The 23,359-nt window shown below is 47.8% G+C and overlaps 1 protein-coding gene across 1 annotated transcript in view; it reads right to left on the minus strand.

The window, feature by feature from the left end:
- The window catches only part of LOC146356234 (uncharacterized), a 943,348-nt gene extending 920,821 nt beyond the window's left edge, over nucleotides 1–22,527 (minus strand). Inside the window, 3 exon segments of the mRNA XM_084831264.1 lie at nucleotides 17,430–18,892; nucleotides 20,776–20,893; nucleotides 22,442–22,527. Coding sequence (XP_084687390.1) covers nucleotides 17,430–18,892; nucleotides 20,776–20,809 — 1,497 coding nt within the window. The 5' untranslated portion in view covers nucleotides 20,810–20,893; nucleotides 22,442–22,527.
- Nucleotides 22,528–23,359: the final 832 nt, after the last annotated feature.

The following is a 23,359-nucleotide window of genomic DNA, read 5'->3' on the forward strand; positions in this document are numbered from 1 at the left end:
CCTTTCGGCTTTGAGCTAGCTGCGTCATAACATCTGGGGCTAGTTGAACTTACCCTCTGTTCCTCCTCAGTAGCATTTTCACCATCTTCCGACCTGGGAGTCCCATCTTCCGATGGTATACTGACATATCTCTGGTTGTACTGATCCATTTAGTTTTCATGGCAAGAATACTGGGATGGGTTGCCGTTTCCTTCCCCAGGGATCGTATTTAGTCTGACCTCTCTGCCATGACCTTCCCATCTTGGGTGTCCCTTCACGGTTTAGCTCCTGACGTCACTGAGGTGCTCAAGCTCTAGCACCACGACAACGTAACAATCTCCTTTGCTGGAGACTAGTAAGCATAGAATCAGAGAATAGTAGGGTTGGAAGCGCCTACAAGGCCATCAAGTCCAACCCCCTGCTCAATGCAGGAATCCAAGTCAGAGCAACCCCAACAGATGGCTGTTCGGCCTCATCTTGAATGCCTCCAGTGTGGGAGAGCCCACCGCCTCCCTAGGCAATGGGTTCCATTGTCGTATTGCTGTAACAGTCAGGAAGTTTTTCCTGATGTTCAGCCGGAATCTGGCTTCCTGTCACTTGAGCCCACAGAGTTACAAATCTCCTTTGCTAGTGAAAGCTCTTATTGAGGCTGATCAGTTATATTGGCCCACGATTCATGTTTATAAATACTTACTATTGCTGAATAAATCTGATACACAGGGTCTTAAGAAGGAATAAAATAGAGATCTGGATTGTCTCATTTTGCCTAATCAATAGATTGCCATTTTAGTGTCTCTATCTGAAGTGTCTATGAATCTCAGGCTATGTCTTATTCAGCAAAAAAACCTCTTGTTCTGTGTCTATTGGATGCCACAACATCTCTTAAATATGGGTTTGTCTAAGTTGGCTAATTGCTGGAGGTGTAACACAGGCCGGATCTACATAGCAACCAAATGTGAGGCGCGGAATGTGAGGTGTGTGTTTAAGATGGATTTTTATGAAATGGGCTTTGATCTGTCAGGGGCACATGAAGCAAAAAATAGATTAAACACTACCTTAAACCCCGCTTCTTACAGGTCAAACTGCACTTTAACCTGCCTTACTTTGCGGTTGGATGGGCGGAGTCCTGCTAGTAGAAGTGAACGCCATCGATGCTGCTCAGCCAGTAAGAGAGGCTTGCTCCCGCCCCTCTCCGTGCTCAGGGAAGTCTAATGGAAGAGACGCGTGATGTCAGACAGTTTACCCTACACCTCTCTCCCTCCCATCCACCTACTGTGAACCAGCAATATCGAAACCCGGGGACAGACTGACAGGCAGGCAGACAGGAGGTGTCTAGGTCCTGCACGGAGAGAAAGGGCTGGGGTTGCCTCCCTCTGCTAGCACCCTGGAGTCAGTGGCTGTTGCCTCCGCTTCCCTGACTGACCGGAACAAAGCCACCGCTGCCTCCCCACAAACACACAGGAAAATCACACACAGGGGACTGTTCTGAAGGGGAGACTTGAATGAATCAGAGGCTATTTGTGAATGGAGAAAGCAAACTGCTCCATTACTCTGAAGGGGCGACCCAACACAATTGCACGATTGGGGAAGCTTGTTCCTAGCCCTGTCCATGCTCCCTTGCTGTACTGGCTGCCCGTTCTCCTTCCCCTCTGTGTATTTCTTAGTTGTAGGTGCACCGTGCGACGGCAAAGTTGCGGGTGTATCACAGGAACGGACTGTGAAGACTCAGCTGCTACTGGCCACCCTTTCTCCTTCCCCTCTGTGTATTCTTTATCGTGCACTACACATAAATGGGCTCCTCCACTATTGTGAATGAAACAGAGCTACTGCCATTATGAATGGGAAAGGAGGCTACTTATTGTGAAAGCAGCCCTACTGTAAATGGGGGGATAGAGCACACAGCTCTGGAACTGCTCCAGAGCCACGTTTAAGAAAAACAAGAGAGTAAAAGGGCTTTCCGAAAATGCGGCTTTTCAAGAGGGAAGCTGCTGGTTGGCTGCAGGTTGGAGACGTCACGTGTCGCAAAGGACCTCAAACTGCTCTCCCTCTGCACTAAATCACAGAATCATAGAATAGTAGGGTCGGAAGGGGCCTACAAGACCATCAAGTCCAACCCCCTGCTCAAGGCAGGAATCCAAGTCAGAGCATCCCTGACAGATGGCTGTCCAGCCTCATCTTGATTGCCTCCAGTGTGGGAGAGCCCACCACCTCCCAAGGTCATGGCTTCCATTGTCATATTGCTCTCACCGTCAGGAAGTTTTTCCTGATGTTCAGCTGGAATCTGGCTTATTTATTTATTTTATTTATTTCATTTCATTTCTATACCGCCCAATAGCTGAAGCTCTCTGTAACTTCCTGTAACCTGAGCCCATTGTTCTGTGTCCTGAACTCTGGGATGATCGAGAAGAGATCCTGGCCTTCCTCTCTGTGACAATCTTCCAAGTACTTGAAGAGCACTATCATATCTCCCCTCAGTCTTCTCTTCTCAAGGCTAAACATGCCCAGTTCTTTCAGTCTCTCTTCACAGGGCTTTGTTTCCAGGCCCTTGATCATCTTTGTTGCCCTCCTCTGAACCCTCTCCAGCTTGTCTGCATCCTTCTTAAATTGTGGTGCCCAGAACTGGACACAGTACTCCAGATGAGGCAGCTAATGCTTCTTTTAACCATATGTTTTGGCAATGCCCAATAGTTGCCTCTTTAGGGGAGGAAGTTATTATACAGATAAACCTTGTATTGGAACACTCTTTAATATTTATTGATGTACATGTCCTCTTGAATTATCTACCTGCTTCCTGGAAGTTAATGCATTTTCAGCACAAATGGATTTTCCGCACCCTTTTGACAGCTGAAAGTCTGATATTACAACACTGGAAGGCTAAACACTCACCTCCTCTAATGTAATGGATTGAGGACCTGACAACACTTTCATCATTTGATCCAGTGGTATACAGATAGGGATGGACAGATTTCTTACCGTCCGTTCCATGGTGGTGTCTGCTGGAGGGGGAGGTGATCTGTTCCTCCCCCCCCAGAATCCTCCAGAGTGGCTCCGTATCCAGAGGATTTCGCAGAGCTGCACTCCAGCTCCATAGTGCAGGCGATACGGTGATGGCAGCTACCATAACTGTATTTCTGGGAGAAATACAGCCGCAAATGGCGTAGTGGATGCCACTTGCTGCTGTAAAGTGCTGGTTTTTTACCTAAATAGAGCCGTAAACGGCTGCAATTAGGTTAAACTCAGGGATTTACCGCCTATACCAGGCGATACGGTAATGGCGGCTGCCATTACCCCATCGCTGGCTGTCGTTGTTCCTTCCCTCTTCCCGACGCCAGAAAGGCCGGCGTGGGGAAAAGGGGCCTTGGCACAGCCACCCCGCAGCGCTCTCACCCTGTCCTTCTCAGGGCGAGAGTGCTGGGGTGCTGTCGCCGTCCCTCTTCTGTGCGCCAGCTGTCAAAGGCCAGCGCGGGAAGAGGGGCCTCATGTTTCAAAACATGAAAAGCTGTATTTTCATATATTTCTATATCTCTATAAATCATATGCATGTATTGAAATTGATATATTCAGATCTAAGTAGCTACAATTCCTTTCTTTAACCGTTGTTTTTCCCCCCCTCCTTTATTTTGCTGTCCCTGCCACAACCATCTTCCCACTCCTTCCGAGAGCTTTATAGCCACACCTGCAGTCTCAGCTGTCGCTGCTGCAGCTTCAATTTCTCATGCATCTGTGGTGTATTGTCCTATCAGCTTGAGCTGTCAACAGGCAGGGCCGTGTGTTTACTCTATACTTGGACCCAGCTGCCCTCTACTTCTCTGCCTGGGTGTTTTCTGATAGCAGAGTCAGACTAATGAACACAAGACTGAGTCTGGAGAAGAAATACTTTTAACTGGAAGTTTACTTAAAGAGGAGGGGCCGCGGTGGCTTAGTGGTTAAGATGCTGAATTGCAGACCAGAAGGTCGGCAGGACAGCCATTTGAGACCCGAGTGCTGCGTGACGGATTGAGCTCCCGTCTTCAGTCCCAGCTCCTGCCAACCTAGCAGTTCGAAAGCGAGAAATTGCAAGTAGATAAATAGGTACCGCTTCGGCGGGAAAGGTAACAGCGTTCCGTGCATCTCGGTGTTCAGTCATGCCAGCCACATGACCACAGAAGCATCTTCGGACAACGCTGGCTCTTCGGCTTAGAAATGGAGATGAGCACCACACCCTAGAGTTGGACACGACTGGTTGGGGACACCTTTACCTTTTTTTTTTTACTTAAAGAACATCTCACAAACATGGCTTCTACTAATTATACACAGAGAAAAATGGGGTAGAGAAGGAATGGCTTCCTTCTAGGCAAAGAAAGGAACATACTAATACAGACAGGTAGGTGGAGGAGAGACCAATTACTCATTGCTCACTAGGCAATTCCTAGCTACTGGTGGAGTGGTTCATTCTCTCCCCAGTACTTGCATGGAAGATTGGCATCCATGAGCACACGCCTTGCTATTTCCAGGAGAGTGAGCTTCTTTCTTTCCACAACTCCATTTTGCTCAGGAGTGTCTGGCGCTGTTGTTTGATGCTCAACACCTTATCATTTCAGATAGGCCTTGGCCTCCTTGCTCCTGCATTGGCCTCTGTTGTCCAATCTGATGGTTGCAGGCTTGTATTGAAACTCAAATGCTAGCTGCTGCTGCTATAAACTTTCCGAGTTCCTGTAGCATTTTGCTTTTGTGGTTCATGAGATACGTGGTCGTGTATCTGGAGTAGCCATCGATGGAAGTCACAAAGGACTGTTTCCACGGGGGGGTGGACGTCTTTGCTGGCCCGCACACATCACTGTGAATTAGCTCCAATGGGCGTTTGCATTTTGTTCGGGTCCCACAACCTGATAGCAGAGTCAGGTTGATGAACACAAGACTGAGTCTGGAGAGGAAACACTTTTAACTGGAAGTTTACTTAAAGAACCTAACTTATCACAAACATGGCTTGTTACAGAGAGAGAGAGAGAGAAATGGGGGAGCTTCTCCTAGCTCCATCATGCAAGGGAGATAGAAAAGGACATGGTCTCCTTCTAGGCAAAGAAAGGAACATACCAATACAAAAAGGCCGGAGGAGGCGAGACAAAGACCAATTACTCACTGGTTACTAGGCAATGCCTACTATGTCCTCCTAGCCACTGGCAGAGTGGTTCATTCTATTAACCCCTGACCCCCAGAGCTATCCCAGAAAGCTTGAAGTGCAATGTCTAGTTAACCCTTGCATGCACATGCATCTTCTCCCCAAAACTCCTCCCTCCAGAGTTATTCTTCTGTTGTGGTTCTTCCAATATTTTCAGCAAGAGAAGGAGGAATTGATTTGGTGAGTCTCAGTGGGCTGTTTTGCACGTATGAAGCCCTAAACAACTGAGAACCCAAGAACCTAAAAGAGTGTCTCCAGTATCAACCGACTCATGCTTTAAGACTGACCAGGGAGACATGGCATGTGACCCCACCGGTGGACATGGCCCATGATGTGCTGATTTGAGATAGGGCCTTTTTGGTGGCAGCACCCTCACTCTGAGTTATCTGAAGTTACCCTCACTCTGGTCAGTACAGCTGACCACAATGTTGCTGAATTTAAGGTAACATCTAAAATATATATTTGTTGATCCAGATTTTGGGGTGGAATCCAAAGGAGACATACACCGCTGCCGATTCCTTTCCGCCCATGATTCCCTTCTGCACGTGGTGGGTCCTGCCAATTCCGCTGCACAAGCGGGACCCACCGCTTACACAAGGGACATTTAGTACTCTCTAGAGCAGCGGTCCCCAACCTTTTTGGGCCCAGGGACCGGTCCCGTGGAAAAAATTTTTCCACAGACCGGGGGGGGGATGGGCCCGGGCCGCAGCAGGAGTGTGGACTTGCGGCTGCTGGGAACGTATGTAGCCGATTACTTGAAGAACAGGGACACAAATAGCATCCGCGTGGACGCCATTTCCATCCCAGCGGCCGGAGCCAGCCAGCAGCTCCGCAGACTTGGAGCAGAGCCGGCCAGGGCCAATGAGGATTCTGGGGGGTGGGGATCGCCTCCCCCCCCTTGGACCCAAGCTAAGGGGGGTTCCCACACCCCTGCTGAGGCCTGGTCCCTACCAGGCCACGGCCCGGGTCTTGGGGACCCTTGCTCTAGAGGAAGCCTCCAAATGAGCACTGCCAACCTGCCTCCTTCCAGAACCAAGCAGAGCAGCTTCTTTCTGAGCTGAGTGCAGGGCAGCTCTTTCCACTTCACCACGAAGAGGAGAGGAAATGGAAGATGTCAGTGACATTTTGCCTCTGCCTTTGAGGGGGACAGAAAAAAAACGGTAGGAAGACTCTGGATTTAGTACTAAGGTTTACTTGGAAGGAAGCAGACACAACTTTCTTCTCGATCATCCCAGAGTGCAGGACACGGAATCATGGGCGCAAGTGACAGGAAGCCAGATTCCGGCTGAACATCAGGAAAAACTTCCTGACAATTAGAGCAACACGACAATGGAACCAATTACCTGGGGAGGTGGTGGGCTCTCCCCCACTGGAGGCGTTCAAGACGAGGCTGGACAGCCATCTGTCAGGGGTGCTCTGACTTGGATTCCTGCACTGAGCAGGGGATTGGACTCGATGGTCTCGTAGGCCCCTTCCAACCCTACTATTCTATGATTCTAACTCTTGAGGTAGGTGTTATGTTTATTCACAAGGGAAAACGGGGGAAAGGAATACAAGAACCAGAGTAACCTTTGGAATAAATAATACTTCAAGCAGAAAATAATAAAAGTTAGCTACCCCAGTCAATACATACTTAAGTATAGGTCTTCACATAGAATATACCAGCAAAGGGTGATCCTCAAAGTCAAAGCCAGGAGCAAGACGAAGGCGAAAGATGGCTTCATCCCCCCTCTTTTTATGCTCAAGCTCCTGATAACTCCAAGGAGATCTGTGTTAGCCAATCACAGGTTGGCTAGAACAGAATTCCCAAGCTCTTGGGAAGGGGGGCAACAGTTCCCTCAGGAACATAGCTGGGATCGTTCAGTCCAATTAACTGAGTCTTGCCATGACCTTGGAGCTAGAGACATCTCAAGATAACCCACACACAACCCACATTAGGAGGAAAATCCTAAAAGGGAGAGCTGTTCTGCAGTGGAACAGATTGCCTTGGGAGGTGGCAGGTTCTCCTTCACCGAAGTATTGAAGCAGAGGTTGGATGGCCATCTGTCAGGGGTACTGTAGCTGCACTCTACAGCACAGAGCCTGCATTGAGCAGGGGGTAGGACTAGATGATCTCAGGGATCCCTTCCAACTCTAGGATACTATGGGAAATGGGGCAGTGTGGGAGGTACCAGTAGTCTTCCACTCACAATCATCTCTCTGCACAGGGAAGGGAAAGCCCAGCTTGGAAAGATGTGCCTGCTTAGACAACCCCACTTCCTCCCAAGGAGAGTCAGGAAGCATTGTTTGGCACATGGCTTGATGGACCCTCAGTCAGACCTAGTACAGGACGACCGAGTAGAGCCCCCCCTCCTGGCAAATAGTCCAGGAATCCATGCCCAACTAAAAGACAAGAGCGCAGCATTTCATGGCTTAAGAGAGCCTGACCACAGATGTTCTCCTTGATGACGCATTCCTGATATATTAAGACAGTAATAAGAATGACAGATATAATCAAGGGCCAAAGGATCATTACCCAGAGAAGCCACATTCCCATAATTCTCCAGCATGACTCCCCTGTACAGAGCCCGTTGGTCTGGATCCAGCAGAGCCCATTCCTCCTTGGTGAAATGCACAGTCACCTCCTCCAAGGACACTGGGACCTGAACGGAAGAATGCATTTCTCATCACGAAAAATACATCATAGAATCATAGGGCTGGAAGGGGCCTACAAGACCATCGAGTCCAACCCCCTGCTCAGTGCAGGAAGCCTGATTCCCAGGCGGTCTCCCATCCAAGTACTAACCACGGCTGACCCTGCTTAGCTTCCGAGATCACATGTTCATCGTTTAGAAAAATCCAACCATCGGCAGTAAAACCGTATCTTTACGACGGCCAATGAAAATCCCTCTACTTCTGCCCTCTGCCCATTAAGAACCTTATGGGTTCTAGCTACTGCCTGAAATGGGTTTAGATCACTTTGGACTGTTCCAAAGGGAGAGTTGCCAGTGCTTCTTTGACCCAAGATGTTTCAGGCCTATGGATGCTCTTTCTGTGACCCAGCAAACCCCTGGTCTTTTGCATCAGACAAAACCTAATGCCATTTTCCTGCAAAGAGAATACTAAATTAACACACTGGAGATCAAGTGTGGTGTAATGGTTTGTGTAGGGCTGGGACTCTGGAGATCCAAGTTCTAGTCCCCACTCAGCCATGGAAGCTCACTGGGTGACTTTGGGCCAGTCACTGACTCTCAGCCTCACCTACCTCACAGGGTTGTTGTTATGAGGGTTAAATGAAGAGGAGGAAGAGCATGTAAGCCACCTTGGGTTCCTTGCAAGAGGAAAAAAGGTGGGACATAGATGTAATAATAACAACATTCTACAGGCCAGACTTCTACCAGGCCCACAGAAGGAATATTATCTCTCCCCATTCCTCGTTTCACATCAACCCAGGGAAGAGTTCTATGAAATCTGAAATTTAGTTTGCCACGTTGCAATGCTTCATAATAACATAAGAAGAGCCCTGCTGGATCAGACCAAGGGTCCATCTAGTCCAGCATTCTGTTCCCACAGTCGCCAACCAGCTGTCGACCGGGAACCCACGAGCAGGGCACGAGTGCAACAGCACCCTCCCGCCCATGTTCCCCAGCAACTGGTGTACATAGGCTCACTGCTTCTGATACTGGAGGTAGCTCATAGCCATCAGGACTAGTAGCCACTGACAGCCTTTTCCTCCAGGAATTTATCCAATCCCCTTTTAAAACCATCCAAATTGGTGGCTATCGCTACGTGCTGTGGTAGCAAATTCCATAGTTTACCTATGCGCTGTGTGAACAGGGACTCCCTTTTATCTGTCCTGAATCTCCCATCCATCAGCTTCATGGGATGACCCCCTTGGGTTCTAGCATTTTGAGAGAGGGAGAAAAATGTCTCCCTATCCACATTCTCCACACCATGCATAATTCTGTACGCCTCTATCATGTCTCCCCTTGCCCCCCCCTTTTTCCAAGCTAAACGATCCCAGCTGTTGTAACCTTCCCTCATAGGGGAGATGCTCCAGCCCCTTGATCACTTTAGTCGCCCTTTTCTGCACTTTTTTGTACCATCCCTGTTTGGATGTATCTCCCCTTGTGATCATCCTAGGAAGGATTACATCCCAGCTTCTCCTGCTCTATGCCTGTGGAGGTCCTACCACACATGTCCACACAGCGATAGAAGAAATGCTCCTTGTGAAAGGAGAAGGTAGTCTGGGATGCCTGGGTATTTTTCTGCGCAATTAAAAGGGTTCACAGGAGCAAACTGTCCATGATTTCCTGGTGGGCGGCCCTGGCACCTTGCAGCCGGAGAAGCCAATTGAAAAAGAGCGGTTGCTTTGATCCTCATGACTAAAGAGGAGGAATGCAAGCTGTCCCTTGTCTATCTCCCCAATTCTCCCTCTGCTTTAAGAACAGCTGCCTGAATGTGGTTCCCCCGACCCGTCACTCCCCAACCCCTTTGCCTTTTGTGTTGTGCCTTTTAGGCCCTAAATCTGGTGGGCAGCAACTGTCTTGTATATAGGTTGCCCTGGGAGTCTTTTCGGCTGAGGAAGGGTAAAAATGCTTTAAACAAACAAGCAAACACAATACAACAAAATACACTGACCTGAGCAGGCTGCATAGCGGCTCTTTCCACATCACCCCAAAGATGTGTGCCACTAAGTTCCACTTTCCCTAGCATCAGCATCTTCTCCAGGGTATCCTGTCTACTCGTTATGTGAAGGATGCTTTTTATCCAGTATCCATATATGGCAGGATGCTTTTCATCCGGTATCGATGTAGGAAAGATGGTGGGATGCTCTTTATCCGGTATCCATATAGGAAAGATGGCGAGATGCTTTTTATCCAGTATCCATACAGAAAAGATGTCCGGATGCTTTGTATGCGGTATCCATATATTTTATGGCAGTTCCTTGTGAGAAAACCAGCTGCTTCCTGATTTACTTTTGGTCACAATCCTAAATATGATCCAGAAAGCCTGTGTTTGCCCCCCATTTCTCTTCCCACCCAGGTTCTTCCACCCCCTGCCTGGGAAGCTCCTACTCCACTTATCCACATAAACAACTTGGGACCAGGATACCTGAGAGGGCACCTTCTACCTTACCAACCTGCCCGCTCACTGAGGTCATCTGAGGGCATGTTCCTGGTGGTTCCACATGGACCCATGGCCCAACTGGAGTCCAGCAGGAAAGGAGCCTTCAGTGTGGTGGCCCCCTTCTTATGAAATTCCTTGCCTTTGAAGGTCAGGCATGCACCAACATGGTGCTGTTTTCAGCACTTCCTGAAAACAACTTTATTTCAGGAAGCCTTCCTTGAGTGACTGGCCGTGGTTTTATCAGAATTCTGTTTGCTTTTAAAAAATAGTAATTATTTTAACATTTTATCCTATTTAAACATTATATCAAGTTTATCAAACTTTTTATCAGAATTATGTCTTTTTTTAAACAATTCTAAATTTTTAACATGGTATTTTTATTCTCTATCATTGCTGTTCACCGCTCCAAAGTCTTTGCATGTAGAGCAGTATACAAATACTGTAAATAAGAAAGAAAGAAAGAAAGAAAGAAAGAAAGAAAGAAAGAAAGGCTAGAATAACCACACCCCAGTACTCTGTTGTCCCCTTCATGGATCACTGCCTTGTTGTGGCGAAGGGGCTTGCGTAACTCAGTGAAGCCATAAGCTATGCTGTGCAGGGCCACCCAAGACGGACATGTCATGGCGGAGAGTTCTGACAAAATGTGGTCCACTGGAGAAGGAAATGGCAACCCACTCCAGTATTCTTGCCAAGAAAACCCCATGGAACGTATCACAAGGCTAAAAGAGATGACGCCGGAAGATCAGCCCCTCAGGTCAGAAGGTGTCCAATATACTACTGGGGAAGAGCAGAGGGAATTTCCAAGTAGCACCAGAAAGAGTGAAGCAGCTGGGCCAAAGCCGAAAGGACACTCAGCTGTGGATGTGTCTGGTAGTGAAAAGAAAATCCAATGCTGTAAAGAACAATACTGTCTAGGAACCTGGAATGTCAGATCAATGAATCAAGGTAAGCTGGAGGTGGTCAAACATGAGATGGCAAGATTGAACATCGACATCTTGGGAATCAGCGAACTCAAATGGACAGGCATGGGCGAATTGAATTCAGGTGACCATCATATCTACTATTGTGGGCAAGAATCCCTTAGAAGAAATGGAGTAGCACTCATAGTCAACAAAAGGGTGGGAAAAGCAGTACTGGGGTACAATCTTAAAAATGATAGAATGATCTCAGTACGAATCCAAAGCAAACCATTCAACATCACAGTAATTCAAGTCTATGCCCCAACCACTGAGGCCGAAGAAGCTGAGGTTGATCGGTTCTATGAAGAACTACAACACCTTCTAGAACTAACACCCAAAAAAAATGTCCTCTTCATCATAGGGGATTGGAATGCTAAAGTAGGAAGCCAAGAAATCACCGGGATAACAGGCAAGCATGGCCTTGGTGTACAAAATGAAGCGGGACAAAAGCTAATAGAGTTTTGCCAAGAGAACACGCTGATCATAGCAAACACGCTTTTCCAACAGCACAAGAGGCGACTCTACACATGGACATCACCAGATGGTCAATATCGAAATCAGATTGATTATGTCCTTTGCAGCCAAAGATGGAGAAGCTCTATACAGTCAGTAAAAACAAGACCTGGAGCTGACTGTGGCTCAGATCATGAGCTTCTTGTTGCAAAATTTCAGCTTAAATTGAAGAACGTAGGGAAAACCACTAAACCATTCAGGTATGACCTCAACCATATCCCTTATGAATATACAGTGGAGGTGAGGAATAGATTTCAGGGATTAGACCTGATAGACAGAGTGCCTGAGGAACTATGGACGGAGGTCCATAACATTGTTCAGGAGGCAGCAACGAAATCCATCCCAAAGAAAAAGAAATGGAAGAAAGCCAAGTGGCTGTCTGATGAGGTTTTACAAGTAGCTGAGGAAAGAAGGGAAGTGAAAAGCAAGGGAGAAAGGGGAAGATATATCCAACTGAATGCAGAGTTCCAGAGAATAGCAAGGAGAAACAAGAAGGCCTTAAATGAACAATGCAAAGAAATCGAGGAAAACAACAGAATGGGAAAGACTAGAGATCTCTTCAAGAAAATTGGAGATCTCAAGGGAACGTTTTGTGCAAAGATGGGCATGATAAAAGACAATGAAGGCAGGGACCTAACAGAAGCAGATGAGATGAAGAAGAGGTGGCAAGAATACACAGAAGAACTATACAGGAAAGATCTGAATGTCCCTGATAGCCATGATAGTGCGGTCACTGAACTTGAGCCGGACATCCTAGAGAGTGAAGTCAAGTGGGCCTTAGGAAGCATTAGTAACAACAAAGCTAGCGGAGATGACAGTATTCCAGCTGAGCTATTTAAAATCCTAAAAGATGATGCTGTTAAAGTGCTGCATTCAATATGCCAACAAATTTGGAACACTCAACAGTGGCCACAAGACTGGAAAAGGTCAGTTTACATTCCAATTCCAAAGAAGGGCAACGCCAAAGAGTGTTCAAACTACCGCACAATTGCGCTCATTTCACATGCCAGCAAGGTGATGCTCAAAATCCTACAAGCTAGGCTTCAGCAGTATGCGAACCGAGAACTACCGGAAGTACAAGCTGGGTTTCGAAGAGGCAGAGGAACTAGAGATCAAATCGCCAACATTCGCTGGATCATGGAGAAAGCAAGAGAATTCCAGAAAAACCTCTATTTCTGTTTCATTGACTACGCTAAAGCCTTTGATGGTGTGGATCACAACAAACTGTGGCAAATTCTTAAAGTGATGGGAGTACCAGACCACCTTACCTGTCTCCTGAGAAACCTGTACGAGGGTCAAGAAGCAACAGTAAGAACCAGACATGGAACAACTGAGTGGTTCAAAATTGGGAAAGGAGTACGACAAGGCTGCATATTGTCGCCCTGCTTATTTAACTGATATGCAGAGTACATCATGAGAAACGCCGGGTTGGATGAATCACAGGTCGGAATTAAGATTGCTGGGAGAATTATCAACAACCTCCAATATGCAGACGATACCACCCTAATGGCAGAAAGCGAAGAGGATCTCAAGAGCCTCTTGTTGAGTGTGAAAGAGGAGAGTGCAAAAGCTGGTTTGAAACTCAACATTAAAAAAACGAAGATCATGGCATCTGGCCCCATCACTTCCTGGCATATAGAAGGAGAAGAAATGGAAGCAGTGACAGATTTTACTTTCTTGGGCTCCAAGATCACCGCAGACGGTGACTGTAGCCATGAAATTAAGACGCTTGCTCCTTGGGAGGAAAGCTATGGCAAACCTAGACAGCATAGTAAGAAGCAGAGACATCACCTTGCCGACAAAGGTCCGTCTAATCAAAGCTATGGTTTTCCCAGTAGTAATGTATGGCTGTGAGAGCTGGACTATAAGGAAGGCTGAGCGCCGAAGAATTGATGCTTTCGAACTGTGGTGCCCGAGAAGACTCTTATGAGTCCCCTGGACTGCAAGGCGGTCAAATCAGTCCATACTAAAGGAAATCAAACCTGAGTGCTCATTGGAAGGACAGATACTGAAGCTGAAGCTCAAATATTTTGGCCACCTAATGCGAAGAGAAAAGTCACTGGAAAAGACCGTGATGCTGGGAAAGACTGAAGGCAAAAGGAGAAGGGGACGGCAGAGGCTGAGATGGCTAGATAGCATCACGGATGCAATGAATATGAACTTGAGCACACTCCGGGAGAGAGCGCAGGACAGGAAGGCCTGGCGTGCTATGGTCCATGGGGTCACGAAGAGTCGGACACGACTGAACAACAAGTACTCTGTAGTAATTTGGACCTCCATTTTTCTTGGGGAAAAGGCTAGAATAACCACACCCTAGTACACCATTCTAATTTGGACCTCCATTCTACTTGGGGGGAAAGCTCGAATAACCACACCCTAGCACCTCATTGTAGTTTGGACCTCCATTTTACTTGAGGAAAAAGATTGAATAACCACACCCTAGTACCCCATTGTAATTTGGACCTCCATTTTACTTGAATTGGTTTATTTACTTATACGTGATTTCTATAAAAGCTCCTTGTGTGATAACCAGCTGCCTCCTTCTTTGCTTTTGGCTACAATTCTAGATTTGATCTAGAAAGGTTCAGAGTGTTTGACTGCGGTATCTCTTCCCACCAGGCTTTCTCTGCTCCACTTCTGGGCCACAATTGTGAGGTAGGCCAGGCTGAGAAGGACTGGGCCAAGGTCACCCACTGAACTTTATCCCCATGCAGGAATTTGAAACTCAGGTGACCTTGGTCATAGTTCAACAGTAAACATTAAGTACTTCTAAGAAAGATGGATGCATATATGCGCACGCACACATCCAGTGGATGTCGAAAAGCAGGGGGAGAATGTTGTGCAGGGGGCAGGGGGATGACAGAAGGGGCAAAGTGAAAATGTAAAAAAATGAAAACCGCATTTCCTTTTAAGTAACTGCATTGAATCAAGCAGCAGCGGGGGCAGTGGGAAGATTATTAGTCTGGGCAGCAACCCCAAGTCCCCATTTTTGTGCCACCTATTGGTAAAATCCAACCCAAGTCTTACTTACAGTAAACCCGTTGAAATGAATGAGACTTAAGGAACTTATGACTAATTGAAATCCCATTCATTTCAGCGGCTCTACTCTAAGCAGGACCTCGGTTGGATTTTACCCTATGCTCAGATTTGGTGAATAAAAGCCAAAGACCTTTATTCAACAGGCAAAAACCTCAAACAGGCTTAAAAAAACCAGGAAGTACTTACAAGAGTCAATATATCCAGTGTGTTTCCCCAAATACATTCTTCTTCAGAGGGATGTATAGCTAATTGAGAGCATTTGTCTGCCCCCATAGCTCCAAACTGGGTGAATCCAAACTCATTTTGGGAACATCCAAAATGCAGAAATACAACCATGAGCACTGAAGAGCCACTTGTATCTCACCTGTTCGCCTGGGGCGGGGCGGGGCGGGGCGGGGGGGAATAGATCTCTAATTTGGAGTATTTGTAAAACTTACCTGTAGTTGTCACCACTTGCGAATGATAACAGTTAGCAAATTTTGATTCTTCGTGGTAATATGTTCCCCCAGAAACACGATCCGTTGGAAAAAAGATAATGTATTTCTTATTATTTTACATTATTCAGAGAGCAACACATAGTCCTCCCAAGAACCCAGTGAGGTAGGTTGGGCTGAGAGAGTAACCAGCCCCTAAGGCCACTGACCAAGCTCTGTAGCTAAGGGGGAGATTTGAGCCTCACAGGACTGTTGAGAATATTGGTCAGGTAGACGGAATATGGCACTTTTGAACTGTCTATCGCGTTCCACAGATCTGTTACTTCATGTCCCTTCCCTGTTTCTTAGTCCTGACAGCGGTTTCTCCCCACCCCTCCCCGCCCCCACCCCAGCCATACAAGACTATGTGCTCTGCACCAAGTCCCTCCCCCCACCCCCAACTCCAATCCATACCACCACCCTCATGGTGCCTGGGTTGATCTCTGAGTGGATCTTGCAATAGCAACCATGCAAATCTTTGGACCCCACTTGGTGACTGGAGTGCATGAATCAAGCCCCTCCCCACCCCACCTTATGATTCCGAAAGGGGAACTGGAGGGGGGCTTTTTCCTTCCCCCCAACCCTCCCCCCAAAGCAAAATATTGGTGCCTCCCTCCTTCTCCACCCTGCAAGGCAGGCCCCTTACCTCTTCGCCCACCCCAGAACACAGACCAGCCTCCCCCTCCTCCCTCGCCAGGAAAACTCATCTGGCCAATTTCCATTCCTGGAATACAAAGTCAGGGGCAGAGAGTCTCCCCCCTACCCAAATTATGGAACTTCCTGCCTCTCCACGAACCAGAGCTTGGTTCATTTAACCCTTGCAAAAGTTGGATAGATAAAGCCAGATGATAACCAAATGGAGACACTTATTCTAATCATCAGTGTATCTGGTGAATAATCATTCCAGGTTCTTTCCATACACCAAGCATTCATATGGTTTCTCCAATGTAGAACAGAGTAGTTTACTGAACTGGTCCAAAGACCAGTTCAGAACAAAGAGAGAGAACAAAGTAAAATGCATTTACAATTCTACATAAAAGATCCACACCACATTAAAAGAAAACAAAATAAAATACATGTTAAAATGCTACATAAACAACATTTAATATTTGGGCTTTACTGAACAAGACTAAGAATTAAGATTTAAAGGATATTATAAGCAAAAATAGAAATAAAAATTGAGGGGGTACAAATCAACATAGGTTTTATATCCTCCAAGCTCAGAATTGCCACCACAGTTAACGGAACATACATTCACACACAAAAAATGCCTCCCATTATAGTCTATGCATTTCACTGATTTCTATGCAGACTACTTCATTTGAAGTTACATTTTTATTCACTAAGGGAGCAATCCTATGGCTGCTAGTCAGCGGCTAGACAGCCATAGGATATGTGGTTTTCCAGGAACCTCCCCCCCCACACACACGCAGCCTCACAGGCAACGTGGGATGGCCCTGTGCTCCACGCTTGCAAGAGGAGCGCAGTGCGGCACAAACAGGGCATTCCGGGGCAGGGAAGGCGGAAAGACCAGTACAACACATCCTATGTGTCATCCAGCAGCCTCCTCCCCCGCTCCACCTTCCCACAGGTGGCCGCCTATCTCCATAGGATTGCGCCCTAAAGCATGTTCCACAGTCCCTGTGCATGTGACACATACACCCCCCCTCCCAAAACACACACATGCGTCTAACATTTGATCTACTGCAAAAGATCTTACTAGAAGCAGAATATTTCTGGGATTTCCCCAGTATGAATCCTCTGATGTCTGTGAAAGCCTATTTTATGAAAACAGCCTTCACAGTATATAAGGAGCATTTCTACTGATCTATGAAGCATCTGGGTCTGTCTCATTAGCAATCACAGCTGGGTCTTCCTCCACATAAGCAGACCCTTGTTCCTGAGTAGGCCCTTCCTCATGAGTATACCCGGGTGAAAGGGTCATTGGGGAGTCAGGTGGGCTCTCCCACCACGGCTCCGAATATCCCACCTGATACATTGACGCCAGTGCTATCCTGAGCCGTGGGTGGTGGGAGGAGAATCTAGAATCACTGCTGGGCTTGGGACAGGGTTCAAGGGGTGGCTGGTAACCTCACAGGAGGCACCGCTGTCACAGGATCCCTCCCGTTGCCCCAGGTCTACTGTAGGAGAAGGTTGTTCTGGGAGATCACACTCTCCCTCCTCTGAAGAGGTCTCTCTGTGAGTTTTTTGATGTGAAGTAAGGTATTCCCTTCGATTGAAGCTCTTTCCACACTGCAGGCATTTGAATGGTTTCTCCCCTGTGTGAGTTCTTTGATGTAAAGAAACGTATGTCCTCCGACTGAAGCGCTTTCCACACACCAGGCATTTAAATGGTTTCTCTGCTGTGTGAGTTCTTTCATGTAGTGCAAGAGTTTGTCTCAGCCGGAAGCTCTTTCCACACTCCAAGCATTTGTACGGTTTCTCCCCTGTGTGTGTTATTTGATGTAAAGAAAGGTATGCCTTCCGGCTGAAGCTCCTCCCACACTCGAAGCACTGATATGGTTTCTCCCCTGTGTGAGTGGTTTGATGCAGTGTAAGAGACGGTTTCAGACTGAAGCTCTTTCCACACTCCAAGCATTTGTACGGTTTTTCCCCTGTGTGAATTCTTTGATGGCAATTAAGGGCACTTTTCTGGCAGAATCTCTTTCCACACTCCAAGCACTGATATGGTTTCTCCCCTGTGTGAATTCTTTGATGGGAATTAAGGGCACTTCGCTGGCAGAATCTCTTTCCACATTCCAAGCATTGCAATGATTTCTCCCCTGTGTGAATTCTTTGATGGCAATTGAGGGCACTATTCTTGCAGATTCCATTTCCACACTCCAAGCATTGATACGGTTTCTCTCCTGTGTGAGTGCTTTGATGGGAAGTAAGGGCATACATCCGCCTGAAGCTCTTTCCGCACTCCTGACATTTATATAGTTTTTCCCCAATGTGAATTATTTCATGTGCTCTAAGGGCACAGCTCTGCCTGAAGCTCTTTCCACACTGCAGGCATTTGAATGGTTTCTCCCCTGTGTGAGTTCTCTGATGACTAGTAAGGCTATGCCTGCGATTGAAGTTCTTTCCACACTGCAAACATTCAAAAAGATTCTCTCCTGTATGATTTCTCTGATGTGTAGTAAGGCTGTCCTTCCGCCTGAAGCTCTTGCCACACTCCAGACATTTAAATGGTTTCTCTCCTGTGTGGATTCTTTGATGGGAAGTAAGCGATCCCTTCTGATTAAATGCTTTTCCACACTCCAGACAGTTAAATGGTTTCTCCCCTGTGTGCGTTCTTTGATGGGAGCTAAGTACTGTACTCTGCCTGAAAGTCTTTCCACATTGAAGGCATTTATATCGTTTCTCCACTCCGTCACTTGCCAAATCATCATCAAGAGTTGAGTTATGAGCAAACCTTTTTCCAACCACAAGACATTTTTTGGCTCTCTTTTGTTCTGGTGTTTTTTGTTGTACTGCAATTGAATGGAGATCACCATCCAGACAAGCAGCCGATTTCTTCTTCTCCTTGTTTCTTTGGTTTCCTTCCAGCTTGTTCATCTCGTCTTGATTCCCATCGTTCTCCCTCAAGTCTGTCCATTTATCATTTTGCTCAGACACTGGATGTGCTTTTTCACTTGTTTTCTCCCATGCATTCCTGGCTGAAAAAAGAGAGAAACAAAATGTGAGTGCAAAGGAAAAAGGCACTTGCAAATCAGGGAATCCACTTGATGTGGGTGGAACCCCTCAGTTCCCTAAATGTAATCAAGCCTTAACTCCCCAAGTAAGACCAACAGCACTGTCAGGGTTCTCTTGACTCCCTCCTTCCTCCAGCACTCACAACACACAAAAAGAGAGGCTTCAGTCTCACACCTTTAATTCATTATTCTCAGGTTCATTACAGATGCAAATCCTCGAAGACTCTCTGGCTACAAAGGAATGCCTCCAGGGGATTCAAATGGGAATAAAGGAGAGTTGCCTGCAGTTTGAAAAGGCAGCTGTCTGACTAGGCTAACTTGGAGAGGGAGGTCGGGCTCTCACCTGCAGCTCCCCTGCAGCTCGGCCCCTGATGTTTCCCTCTTAGCTCTGCCTCTCCACCTGGCGTCCCTTAGGTCACAGACCTCAAGCCCTGCCTCCTCCTGCTCGCTGTTTCTCACAGAGGTGGGTGAGGAGGAGGCTTCAGGCTCAGCCATCTGGGAGCTGGTAACCTGAGAAGCACACCCACCCATATCTGAACCGGCCTGTGAAAAAGCCTCCCCGAGTTCTGGCTGCTCCTCTTCTGAATCTGAGGTGCTAACCATCTCCCTGCACTCAGAATCAACCCCGACAAGCACAGACACCCAAAAGAATTGAAAGGAAATCAAGAAAGCCCCTGCCCCAGCTGTATTCATTTTAAATGTTATACGTTGTCTTCCACCCTTGAAAAAAGCAGGCACAATTTTAAAAAAGTAGTTAACAGGGACATTTAAAAAGGCATCGCCTACATCAGTGGGGGGAGCACTCCTATGGTTCTAGACAGCGTATGGGGGGCCATAGGATTTTTTGGATCCCAACCTCCAAGGTCAGAGACTACGCTCCAGTCTCAGAGGTGGGCATCTGTGTTCCCCTTCCCCCTTGCAGCTGGCTTCCTCTCTGAGAGAACCGTGCAGGCTTCCTCTCTGAGCTCCCAAAATGGGGCATTCCATTTGGTGGGGAGGGGACTGGAGAGGCCGAGATACGCATTATCCCAAGGCCTCTCCAGGCTCCTTCCCTCCCCCTCTGGAACGCCCCAGCTAGGTGGGCAAAATAACCCCATCTCCCCACTCTAGCAGGGCTATAAAACACCACCTTAGAGAAGCACTGCCAGTCAGTGTTGACAAGACTGGATTAGATGGACCAGCGGTCAATACCTTTCAGTCATTTCCTGTGCTTATAGTAAACATGAAACAATATTGGAGTCATGTGCCGCAAGCAGTGCATTCTTGACACCAACCTGGCAGCAGCAATTTGCACCAGCTGCAGTATGCAAACCCTCCTCAGGGGCAGCCCCACACAGAGCCCAGTGCAGTAGTCCAACTTTAATGTTGACAAGGCATGTGGAACAGTGTCAAAGAGCTCTGAGGATGGCGGTGTTGTGAGGAATGCAGTATGTAACTAGAGATACTGGCATGAGAACTAAAAGCCTCAAAACTCTACTCTGTGAACCATGAAAGTCCATCAGGTGTCTGAAGAAGCACTGTTATTTCTAGGTAAGGCCCAGTCTCAAGATATATCTAAGGACCTACCTGAAAGGAAGCTCAAGCCTAGAGAGAAGCACCCACTTTGACCACCCCACATCCTCCAACAGAGAGCCCCCTTTATGGGCCTGGCATAGGACCCATCCCACAGTTAGGAAACCCATGAATCCTTGCCAGGCCAGACAAATTAGCATGGGAAGGCTAGTCTTAGCCCAGGCAGACCTACTAGCCACATCCTTCCTCTCTGGACACATCCTTTTTGGCAAGTAATGGAAAAACATGAGCAAGCCTTTCAGCCTCTCTCAAGGAAGAAAAAAAGGGATCCTCACCAAGAGAAGCCACATGCCCCAAATTCTCCATCATGAGTCCCTTGTACAGACCAGGATCCGGCAGAGCCAACTCCTCCTTAGTGAAACACACAGCCACCTCTTCAAAGGGCACTGGGAGCTGAAAGGGCAGGGGAGAGAGAGAGAATGTATTTCTCATCACAAAATTACAGGTAGTTATGTTATGTTAAGGGGCCGCGGTGGCTTAGTGGTTAAGATGCTGAACTGCAGACTGGAAGGTCGGCAGGACAGCAATTCGAGACCCGAGTGCTGTGTGACGGAGTGAGCTCCCGTCTTCAGTCCCAGCTCCTGCCAACCTAGCAGTTCGAAAGCAAGAAATTGCAAGTAGATAAATAGGTACCGCTTCGGCGGGAAAAGTAACAGCGTTCCGTGAACCTCAGTGTTCAGTCATGCCGGCCACATGACCGCGGAAGCGTCTTCGGGCAGTGCTGGCTCTTCGGCTTAGAAATGGAGATGAGCACCACACCCTAGAGTCGGACACGACTGGTTGGGGACACCTTTACCTTTACCTTTTTTTATGTTATTTATTGTAGATTTATATGCTGTTTTGCCATGCACTATCAAAGCAGCTTAGAGAAATTATAAAAGCAGAAAAGATAACAATAAAAACACAGTAAATTATTCACTAGTCAATGGTCATCATGATGGCTGGGGAAAGCCTGCATGAAGACATGGATCCTGAGTCTAAAGATCATGACTGAAGACACCAGCCTCATGTCAATAGGGAGCATGTCCCAGAGGGTGGGTGCTGCGGCACTTAGCTCACTATTACAGGTACTCCTGATGCAAACATGACAAGTGTGCAGCACCATAAGTTCTCCTCCTGAGGACCACAAGATCCATCACTTAGAAAAATCCAAACACAATAACAACTATTGGGTAAAACAAGGTCTTCGGTAGTCATCATAAAAGAAAAACCCCTCTATTTGGTGGCCATGCTGGCTGGGGATTATGGGAGTGGTAGTCCAACACATTTGGGGGGCACCAAGTTGGGGAAAGCTGCACTGAACAGGCGTCCTCCTTGAAAATGTCTCTTCCCTTCTTCCCCTCCCCTTTCTTCCTCCCCCCATGGCCGATCCATTCTCCCCACGCCCACCGGGGCCTGGGTGGATCTCTGAGGGGATCCTAACGAAACAGGGCAGGAAACAAATGCTTTAAATAATTAAATAAATAATAAATAAATAAAACCTGCAATACCAACCATGCAGCTCTTCGGGCCCCACTTGGAAACTGGACTGGAAGGACCAAGCCCCCCACCCCGATTCTGAAAAGGAAATTGGAGGGAGGCTTCCCCACCCCACAGCCTCGCGTGGCGCAGAGTAGTAGGTGGCGGTATCGCAACCGAAACTCTCCCCACGGCCTGAGTTCGAGCCCAGCGGAAGCCGGGTCTCAGGTGGTCGACTCAGCCTTCCATCCTTCCGAGGTCCGTAAAATGAGGACCCAGCTTGCTGGGGGAAAGGTAGTCACGACTGGGGAAGGCAATGGCACGCCACCCCGCTATAGTCTGCCATGACAACGCCAGCGACAGCGGCGTCCCCCTAGGAGTCAGCAGCGACTCGGTGCTTGCACGGGAAGAACCTTTCCTTTCTCCACCCCGCAATGCAGCCCCCTTACCTCTTTGCCCCGCCCCACCTCCGACTCCCCTCACCTGGCCGATTTCCCTTCCAGGAACACAAAGGCTGGAGCGGTTCCGAGAGCCTCCCCCGTCCCCAATTGTGGAACTTCCTGCCTCTCTAGGAACCAGAGCTCGGTTCCGTTAACCCTTGGAGGACTGAGGGGCAGAAGCTGGGAGGCCTCCCTTCAAACGGCCTCCCTTCCCTGAAGCTTCAACGGGGGTTCTGCGGGCTCCTTCCGGGCTGCAGCTGTTTCTCTCGCGGGAGGCCGGGCGGGAACCACCTCTCGGCCTGCAGCGGAGGTGGGAAGTACGACTGTGCTTTTTTTCCTCCTGAACAGAAGCAATAAAGGGAAGAGACTCGCAGAGTTTGTCAGAAAACCCTTTGGTTCACTGCAGCCTTCTCCAACCTGATGCCCTTGGACTGCAGTTCCCATCATTCCCAGCCAGCATGGCCTTTGGGTATTTTCTTGGGCTCCAAGATCACCGCAGACGGTGACTGTAGCCATGAAATTAAAAGACGCTTGCTCCTTGGGAGGAAAGCTATGGCAAACCTAGACAGCATAGTAAGAAGCAGGACATTACCTTGCCGACAAAGGTCTGTCTAATCAAAGCTATGGTTTTCCCAGTAGTAATGTATGGCTGTGAGAGCTGGACTATAAGGAAGGCTGACAGCCGAAGAATGGATGCTTTCGAACTGTGGTGCTGGAGAAGACTCTTACGAGTCCCCTGGACTGCAAGGAAGTCAAATCAGTCCATCCTAAAGGAAATCAACCCTGACTGCTCATTGGAAGGACAGATACTGAAGCTGAAGCTCAAATATTTTGGCCCCCTAATGCGAAGAGAAAACTCCCTGGAAAAGACCCTGATGCTGGGAAAGACTGAAGGCAAAAGGAGAAGGGGATGGCAGAGCATGAGAAGGCTAGATAGCATCACTGATGCAATGAAGATGAA

This window comes from Heloderma suspectum, chromosome 2 (assembly GCF_057233095.1).
Source record: "Heloderma suspectum isolate Gila_16-S chromosome 2, 16-S_ref, whole genome shotgun sequence".
Classification (NCBI taxonomy): domain Eukaryota; kingdom Metazoa; phylum Chordata; class Lepidosauria; order Squamata; family Helodermatidae; genus Heloderma; species Heloderma suspectum.